The sequence below is a fragment of the Monoraphidium neglectum genome, assembly GCF_000611645.1.
Source record: "Monoraphidium neglectum strain SAG 48.87 unplaced genomic scaffold scaffold02481, whole genome shotgun sequence".
In the NCBI taxonomy this organism is placed as follows: domain Eukaryota; kingdom Viridiplantae; phylum Chlorophyta; class Chlorophyceae; order Sphaeropleales; family Selenastraceae; genus Monoraphidium; species Monoraphidium neglectum.
Genome location: NW_014011147.1, coordinates 1 through 9,093, shown reverse-complemented (window position 1 = coordinate 9,093; position 9,093 = coordinate 1). Strand labels below are relative to the sequence as shown.

The 9,093-nt window shown below is 66.5% G+C and overlaps 3 protein-coding genes across 3 annotated transcripts; 1 reads left to right on the top strand and 2 right to left on the bottom strand.

Moving 5' to 3' along the window:
- Positions 1-754: 754 nt before the first annotated feature.
- On the bottom strand, positions 755-2,848 carry MNEG_10843 (Kinesin-like protein KIF9; the record flags this gene model as incomplete). The annotated part of the gene is made up of 7 exons (XM_014040687.1): positions 755-821; positions 897-1,060; positions 1,315-1,581; positions 1,852-2,004; positions 2,196-2,341; positions 2,425-2,515; positions 2,840-2,848. 7 exons carry the CDS (start codon positions 2,846-2,848, stop codon positions 755-757), a joined length of 897 nt encoding a protein of 298 aa, XP_013896141.1.
- A 960-nt stretch (positions 2,849-3,808) lies between these two features.
- Positions 3,809-7,386, top strand: MNEG_10842 (hypothetical protein; the record flags this gene model as incomplete). Its single annotated transcript, XM_014040686.1, has 8 exons — positions 3,809-4,228; positions 4,515-4,637; positions 4,866-5,330; positions 5,774-5,881; positions 6,135-6,266; positions 6,480-6,563; positions 6,935-7,054; positions 7,228-7,386. 8 exons carry the CDS (start codon positions 3,809-3,811, stop codon positions 7,384-7,386), a joined length of 1,611 nt encoding a protein of 536 aa, XP_013896140.1.
- Positions 7,387-8,535: 1,149 nt separating this feature from the next.
- Positions 8,536-9,066, bottom strand: MNEG_10841 (hypothetical protein; the record flags this gene model as incomplete). Its single annotated transcript, XM_014040685.1, has 1 exon — positions 8,536-9,066. A coding segment is annotated over one exon (531 nt), but the record flags the coding sequence as incomplete, so codon positions are not given.
- Between the last annotated feature and the right edge of the window lie 27 nt (positions 9,067-9,093).

The following is a 9,093-nucleotide window of genomic DNA, read 5'->3' as shown; positions in this document are numbered from 1 at the left end:
CCCCTCCCCCATCCGCGTCCGCGCCGCCGTCGCCCTCTGACAAGAAGCGCTGCACGAGCCCCAGCAGAGCCGCCCGCTGCGCGCGCGTGTAGGGGGCGTAGCGCGCACGCGCCGCTGCTGCTGGGTCTGTTTCACCGCCGTCGACGCTGGCGCCAGCAGTGCCAGCGCCCTCCCCCCGTCCAGCCCAAAGGTCATGCATGGCTAGCTCCTCCAGCAGTTCCGACACCTCCCTGCAATATTGTCAGTCAGCATGGAATTGAGAAGCCTTTCATGTGATGTTCCTACCCCTCCGCGCCAACCTTGGCGCCACCGACAGGTCCGCAGGCAACCCTTGCAGCAACCCTTGCAGCACTCAAGGTGCGAGGGCGCCCCAAGCTTATGGAGTATGTCGACGGGAATTGCAAGCATGCAAGGAAAGCACGGATGTGGACGCCCTGGAAGGAGGCAACGACACATGCCGACGCCCCTCCTCAGTGCAGGCTGCTCCGCGGCCGGCGCACCTCTCCAGCTGCTTGACCCGCACGCCGCCCTCCTGCGCCACGTTGCGCGTCACCTCGCACGTGATACGCGCCATGCGCGCCGCAAACCTGCGTGTGAGCGGTGCCGGCGCGTGGTCCCCCATCGGCCAGCTGCAGAAACACTCACAAACATACAGGCCGCCGCCATCGCGCACGCCTGCAGGCGCCGCCCTGCCCCTGCTCGGCGTGCGGCCGTCGGCGCCTGCCGCTACCCGTGACCCGCGGCTGCTTCTCCATCAAAGTGGGGCCTTGGGCGCCTGGACCACCGCGCCCTCCGCGCCCTTCTCATAGTTCCTTCGACTCCTGCACCCCAACACGCACGATTAACAGCGGCCAGAGATCTCCCGCCCGGAGATCTCCCGCCCCAAGATCTCCCACCTGCAAGTCGACAGCGTCTCCTCCAGCTGTGACGCGTCCCCCCACACGTTGGCCACCAGCACCGCGCAGCAGTTGCCGACGATGGAGTCCTTGAGAACGTGCGTCAGCTTGCAGGAGCGGTAAGGCACGTGGTCGCGCCCGCGCTCGCTGGCGGCCAGGACCACCTGGCAGTGAGCACAGGGCCCACGGTCAGGACAGTCGCGGATGCTTTGTTTCACGCATGTTCAAGTGCCCGGGGAAGTTGGGGAGCATGCGTGGGGCGCAAGCCATGCGGAAGCCCAAACAGCAGAATAGCGCCACGCAGCAGATGCCCCTTGCTTTGCCCGCGTGCATGCCGGCGCGGCCAAGGTGCCACGCAGCCGTGTCCCACAGCCGTTGCAGTATTCCACCCCCTCACCCCACTCCTCGCGTTCATCACCTGCTCCAGGATGTGGAGGCTCTTGTTGATGTGCCCCGCCTCCTTCAAGACCAGCCCCTCGCTCCGCGTCTTGCTCACGCGCTCGCTGCCGGCAAGGTCGACCAAGCTGATTTTGCTGCTCACAGTGCCCCGCCCGCCGCCGCCGCCGCCGCCGCCGCCGTCGCTGGCGCCCTCACGTTCCAGTGCCAGCGCCAGCGTGAAGACGCAGTGTGACCGGCTGCTCTCGCGGTTGAGCTGGTGCTCGCCAATCACGCGGTTCGCCTCGCCCTGGCGCACGCAGTCAAGTGGGTGCGTGGGGGGGAGGGCTCGCATAAGGGGCGGCGGTGGGCACACGATGCAATTGCGTGCACTTGCCGCCGTGCCAAGGGAGCAAAAGGCATTAAATAATAAGGTGAATCAGCCAGGAGAGTCAACAGAGACGAAGAAAGACCCCCATGCACACAGCTCCGACCCTCTTTCAGCTGCCTCGCCGCCACTCTCTTCACACCCGCCCCCCCACACACACATACACACATCCCTCCCCCCCGCCGGCCCCACCTCAAAAAACAGCGCCAGCGCCTCCTGCTCGCTGCGCACGTCCGCCGCCCGCAGGCCCGCCACCGCCAGGCGTCCCCGGCCGTCCTCGTGCAGCGTGATCTCGTGGGGCTGCGTGGTGATGTCCAGCAGATCAAAGATTGCCTCGTTGTAGATCTGGGGGGAGGGTGACGTCATCGCAACGAGTCATGGGCCTTAAATATCACACCAGCATGAGCCCTTGAAGTTTCAGCAGGCACCAGCAAAAGGGCGCCCACGCATCAGTATGCCCAGCTGGGGAAGGAGGTGGGCCACAACAAGCGACCGGCGCTGACGGCGCCGCCTGGCGGAGGGCCGGGCCGGCGCACCTCCAGGTAGCTGACGCGCAGCTGCCACGACGCGAGCCCGGGGTCGGCCCTCAGCTGCGTGATCAGCTCTGATATGGTGCGGGGTATGAGGCCGCGCTGCTGGAAGGAGGAGCGGTCGCCGGTCATGGTATAGGTCTTGCCGGCGCCTGGGGGCGGGAGATAGTGGTGAGGGAAGGAGGACGCGCACAACTGCATTGATGGGCCAGCTGTGTACTGCCATCACTCTCACGCGATGATTGCCGCATGTGACGCTCCCGCTGCTGCTGCTGCTGCCGCCGCCGCCGCCGCTGCTGCTGCTGCTGCTGCTGCTGCTGCTGCTGCTGCCGCCGCCACCACCACTCCTGCTACTGCTGCTGCTGCCGAGAGTGTTACCGGCTGCGTATGTGTTCAGTTCTAAGCCAAATTCTCCATTTGTACTGTCCCCACCTGTCTGACCGTAGCACAGGATTGTGCCATTGTATCCTTCAAGGGCCCCTTGCACCACCTCCAACGCGCAAGCCTGGGCGGAGGAGGGAGTTGCAGGGAGTGTTGCACCCTGCAAATGTGGGGTGTGACCTGTGCCGCCTGCCTGCCCACTCTGTGCTGCGTTGTTTCGGAGGGAGACTTGTGACCCTGGATGCCTGTTGTCGTGCTGCCCCGCTCACCTCGAACATGGCGTCTTGCGTCGCATTGTGCAGGATCCCGTCAAACTTGAACTGTGAGGGATGGGGGAATGGACGCTGCTGTTGGCTGCACGTTCCAAACGCTGCTGCTGCTGCTGCTGCTGCTGCTGCTGCTGCTGCTGCTGCTGCTGCTGCTGCTGCTGTTGCTGCTGCTGCTGCTACTGCTGTTGCTGTCGCTATTGTTGCTGCTTGAAACACGACTGAAGACCATGCAACTATCCAGCTGCCTCGGATGTATCGCACCATTCTGCCCTTGCCTCTCACGTGCGCTCATCCGCTTTTCCTCGGCCACACCTGGTACTGCTGCGGCCCGCTGGACTTGTCACCAGGCAGTCCATTCCGGCTTCCAAGAGCGACAGTGACCGTCTGCACCAGGGATGGACGGTTGCAACCGCATCACCCGCGCGACGGTTAGGTGCTTTTGTGGTTGCCCTGCATCAGGCAATGCGCCGCTGCATAGGTCGGCACTTCGTGTCTCGATTGCTTGCCAGCCGGTCACTGCAGCGCAATCCTCCGTGCGTGAAGCACTGACCTTGCTGCCCTGGTCGATCCGAAATGCATCTGTAGGGAAGTGGTCTGAAGGCCGTGTCCGCAGAACGATCTTTGGGGCCGCTTTGACCATATTTGAATGTGCTTACTGTTTTTATCGCGATCATAAACATATGCTCGTGACCCTCATATGTGTAGGATAGCAATATTGCGATCTGAGCTTGGCAGTGTGTGTGTGCCACCGCACTGATGAGCTGCGGTACGCGCCTTTTGTAGCGTAGATCTCTTACGCAGAGCGCGCAGAAAGGGAGCAATTGCCACGAGATGGCGCAGAGACTCATGAACATACACTCTTGTTGACCCCCTTGACTGCCGCAAGCTGGCGCTGCTGCTCGGGTTCGGCAGAACGTCGTGTGCGCTGCCCATCAGCCTGGCTGACACAGAGCCTCCCGCCGCGCCCCAATGCTGCCTTTTGGCGGGGCCAACCCGTCACCCAGCGCCGCCCCCGCCGCGGCAGCAGCGCCCCCGGCGCCGCCGGCCCTGAGCGACTCCGAGCAGCAGCAGCTGCTCGCGGCGCTGCGGCAGCCGCTGTTCCTGCAGACCCCGCTCCAAGGCCTGCTCGAGCACTTGGTACAGCGCCTGGGCGCGTCAGCCGCAGCCTCTTCGGATCTGCAGCGCAGGGTGGCATCGCTCGAGCGCACCCACGTGTCCGAGGCGGAGTTGCTTGAGCGCGTGCGCGAGCTCGAGCTGCGGCTCGAGGCGCCGGCTGCAGCGGCGACGCCGTTTGCAGTGGCGCAGCTCGCGGCGCGGGTGGGGCAGCTGGAGAAGTTGGCGGCGCGGCTGGAGGAGGACGGGAAGGTGGTCAAATTTCAGGCGACTGAGGTGGGGACGTGCATTTTCATTTTGTGCGTGTGTGTGCATGTGTACATGGCGTGTTGGTGTGCGGGTATCTGGATATGCGGAAGTGGGTGTATTGGTGTGTTTGTGTGGTGGAGACTGCATTGATGAGCATGTATGCGTGTGGGCAGTCTCGTTGTGTGATTGGGGGGGCTTACCCAAGTGCGCATGCATGTGCCTGCACAGGGGTCCAAAATTAGTGCCAGCAGCACGGGCGGCCAGTGGCGATACTCGGGGGGTGACCAGGTCGCTGCACTGCTGACGTACGCAGGTGCTGGAGCGCCGTCTGGCGGGCGTGGAGGGGCGGCTGGCGGGCGTGAGCAACCTGGCCGGGCGGATGATGGCGCTCGACCAGGTGGCAGAGGAGCTGGGGGTGGAGGTGCCCAACACGCAGGTGCGGCAGCCAGGAGGTGCGGGTACCTGGGTGTCCGTGTGTGCGACAACCGCCGATTGAATCTTGGGACCGGCCGTCAAAACATATGTGTGTTTATACAAGGTTGTTAGCTTTTCCTGTGTGTGTGTGTGTGTGTGTGTGTGTGGTTGTGTGTGCGGAACTCCTACTGCGTTGTCGGCTGGCAGCTTAGCGGATGTTGCATCACACACCCTTCGATCTTGACCGCAGTGTGGCAGCCAGGATTGCGCCGCCAACTTGGCGGCGCCGGGCATCCGCGGCAGCTTCAAGGTGGTGGTGACAGGTGGAACAGCGTCGAGCCCTTCGGATGGCTTTGCAGCGACGGATGGCGCACAGGTGGCCCTGCAGCGCGCGGCAGCAAGCTTCCAGCAGCGGCCAGGGACCGCAGCCTCTCCGGCGGCAGCTGCAGGCGCCACCGGCAGCTGGCCGGACGCCGCAGCAGCCCTGCACGGGGGCTCGAACTGGCTGGGGTCAGGGCTGGATCCATCAGCGGCGGCGGCAGCCATGGGCAATCTGTTTAGCGGCGGCGTTGGCGCGAGCAGCAGGCGCGCAGGCGGCGCAGGGGCGGTGCCCAGCAAGACGCGGCAGGAGCTTGATGAGCTGCGCCGTCAGCTGGACACGGCGCGGGCCGAGGGAGCGGCAGTCCAGGCGCTGGTGCAGCAGCTGCAGCACCAGGTGCGCTGGCGCGCGGCCAGCCGGTGACCAACGTCCCCTCACTGGAACGGGCCAACCCAGCGCCTATGGGCGAAGCAGCTCGCTAATCCCATCAGAGCGTCTGTTTCTGATGTTGGATCCATCACCGTACCCCAAGCTCAGCAACTACCCCTTTGTCGACCCTGCCCCAACCCCATGAATGCGCACACGCTACCGCGTTCACACATGCATGAGCGCGTGGCGTCCACGTGCACGAGAGAGAGGGAGGGCGAGTTCAGTCCTTCTAGCTGTTCCCCCCCCCCCCCCGCTCCTGCTCTTCCTCGCTCTCCCTCAGACGCGTCCTGTCTCTCTTCCTTTGCCGTCTTTCTCCGTCTCTCAAAACGCCAACCATATGGGATCCCTCTCTGTTACACACTGCACGCACGCACACATACACACACACATGCGCGCACACACATGCACAGGTGTCATCCCTGTCCCAGGCCCTGGCGGAGTCAGAGGACCGCCAAAGCACGCAGGCCGCGGCGCTGCAGGACGCCTCGCAGTCCCTGGCAGAATCCCTAGCAATGCAGGTCGGCACCGCCGGTCGAGCCGCGGCGTAATCGCAGCCGCCACGCCCGCCACAGCCCGCTGCGCTCTGCGCTCTGCAGGCAGGGATTATTCCCTGCCAGTCCTGTATCTCATTCTGCCGCACGGCGTAAGCCGGATGGTCACATCATGTTCGAGTCTTGCACGCACGCATGCATGGCACGCGCGTGCGCGCGCACACACACACTCACACATCCACATGGCCCCCCACCTCTACTACTCCTCTACTCCCTGCAGATGTCTGCGGTGCGCAGGGAGGTGAACCGGCCGCCCGAGGTGTCGCTGGCCGAGTTCAGCAAGCTGCAGAGCTCCCTGGGGCGGGCGGCGGACGACGCCAGGGCCGCAACCCAAGGGGTGCACGCTGTGCAGGTGCGGGATTCCCTGCAATGCTTTCGGCTCCGGTCAACAGGGGAGCCACGCTTGCTTTTCCGAGCTGACAGTTATGGCATGCCCGCGGGGGCAAGGATCGATCTCCAGTTGCCAGGCGTGGGCAGCCGCCCCCAGCAAGCTGGCAGCAGCGACCTGAACCTGTGTTCGCACCGCGGCCTGCGTGCGTGCTGTGGCAACAATGCTGGCCGGCAGGAGTCCGAGGCTGAGCTGCAGAGGACTCTGGCGGAGCTGCAGCTGCGAGTGGCGCGCGCGCTGGGCGTAAGGGAATGCGACAAGGTGTGCTTAGGGCGGTGGGGGGGTGGGAGCTCGCGGGCGACCGCCGAGCTGTGGTGGGGGTTACATCGCGCAAAGTGGATTAGCAGGCGCGGCTGGGATGACAGGCCCGCCCGTGGGGCGTGCACGCCCCACGGGCGGGCCTGTCGTGGCCTCACCCAGCTGTGAGTTCAGCCAGCTGCGGACAGCCAGCCGGTGTATTGTGGTGGTAAGCGTTCGTGAATGCGCTCCTGCCGGGATGCGTCCATGGCCCGGCGCTGCCTGTGCCAGATGATGCCTCTGAAGCTGAGGCCCCATGAATCTGTCAGGCTTATTAGTCTCCTCGTGGGATGGGATGCGTGCCGCGGCGCTCGCCCATCATCTGGCATGCTCAGGTGCTGAACGACGCGGTGGAGGAGCTCAGGGGGCAGCTGCGGGAGCTGGGGGCCCGCGTGGACGCGTCGCAGGCGGCGGCGCTCGCAGGGGAGGGCGTCGCCACGCAGTCGCAGCTACAGGTAATGCCGAGGCGCTGCTTCCTCAGCAGCACGCGGCCGCCCCTGGAGCAGCGACGACCTGTCAATGCAAGCCGCACCACGGGTCTCTGCTGCGTCCACCGTACTGTACTGAAACGCATCGGCCCCTTTGATCTCGTCGCGGTCAAACTCCCTTTGACCACGCCCCGCCGCAGGAGCTGCTGGCCCTCATGCGGGGCAAGGCCAGCAAGGAGGACATCAGGGGCGCGCTCGCGCGCAGCGTGGAGCTGGCGCTGGACGCGTACCGCCGCGCGGCGGGCGAGGTGGCCGGCACGGGCGCCACACGCTTCAGGCGCGTGCTGCTGGATTCTTAAGACGAAGGCCACCCCTCCCCGGAATCTGGTTATTGGGGCCAAACAGCAGTGGGGCATTACGGCAGCCGGACCATGGCTGGCTGGCGCCACCCAGACTGAGGTGGCAGCGGCCGAGGAGCGGGCCCCTCTTGGTGTACTGCGTTCGTCTCGCGGCGCTCGCTCGCGGCTTGGAACGGCGAGGGCGTGATTCGGTCCCCCCCCCACAAACTCGCCGACAGGTGCCTGGCGTGCGACAGGGATTTGCAGGAGCCCCCCAAGACGGCCCCTCAATCGGACGGCCGCGCCTCGCCGCCCGGCCAGCCCCCCGCCGCCACGGCGCTCCCCTCCGGCGGCTGGGGCCCGACCTGCGGCCCGCTGCCGCGCATGGACGCGTTCCCGGCGCCGCCCGCGGCCGGGGCGCCGCCGGCCGGCCCTGGGCTGTGGCAGCAGCACCGCTGCGCCCGTAGGTCCGCCTCGCCTGGAGAGCAGCGTCCGCCGTCGCCGCCGCCGCCGCAGCAGCAGCATCAGCAGCAGCAGCATCAGCAGCAGCAGGCAAGCCAGCGTCAACAGGGCCCGTGGTCGTCCGGAGACGCCAGCATTGCTGCGATTGCCGGGGCAGCTTCCGAGCAGCTGCCGTCGGCGGCCTCGAGGGCGGAGGAGCTGGTCAACAGCTGCGTCGCGCTGCCCCCTGCGGGCAGCTGCGCGGCGCCCGGCCAGTTTGGCGGGCCGCCGGGCGGCGTGCCCGTTGGCGGGGCCGCGGGCAGCTGTCCAACCACGCCTGCGGGGGGCACGCGGCCGCAAGCGGCGATGGGCGGCGCGCTGCCGGCGCGGTCGGCGACCGCGGCGGGCGGGCTGCGGGGCGCGTGGACGGCGGGGAACGAGCGGCTGGCCGGGTCCGCTAAGCAGCGGCGCGGCGCGCCGGTGTTTTTGTGACGCTGTTTTGGGAGTCGTTGATTTGCTGTTGCACGTGGCATGGTTTGACAGAACAGTGGTGCCATGGTTACAAGCCCCTGCAAGGTGGAAGTGCTTGGGCAAACCGTGATGTAGCGCAAGGCAAGCCTAGGACCCCATGATGCGATGGCAGCTTGTGTGTGCGCGAACAAACACTGTCCAGTAAAGCGCCGGAGCAAAGTGAGCAGGCCCATGCATCGGTGAGGCGCGGCGCGCCAGTCACTGCCCATCCCCGCCGCCTGTGGCCCCGCGCTTCTGCTGCCGCTTGAGCATCCGCTTCAGATTCTTCTTCTGGGCCTTGGTTAGCTGCGCCCCGTCAGTACCGCCACTGCCGCCACCGCCGCCGCCGTTCTGCCGCGCCTCCTGCTTCCGCTTCTTGGACGGCTGCTCCTCGCCGCCGCCGCCGCTGCCGCCGTTCTGCTGCTGCTGCTGCTGCCCCTGCTTCTTGCCGCTGTCCCTGTTGAGGGTCAGCTTCGCAAACGACGCCAGGCGCGCCTGCCGCTTTGCCTCCTCGGTGTCCAGCGGCGCCGCGGCGCCGCCGCCGTCCCGCTGCTTGCGCTTCTTGCTGTGCTGCTGCTGCTGCTGCTGCTGCTGCTGTGGCGGCGGCGGCAGCTGCTCGGGCTGTTGCTGCTCCCGCTGCCGCGGCTCCTCGCCTTCCAACTGCACGTCGTCCCCGGCATCCAGCAAGCCGCCCTCGCCCCCGCCCCCGCGCCGCTTCTTGTCTTTGCTGCCGCGGTCCCCGCGCGCCCCCTCCCGCCGCCGCGCGCGCCCCTCGCC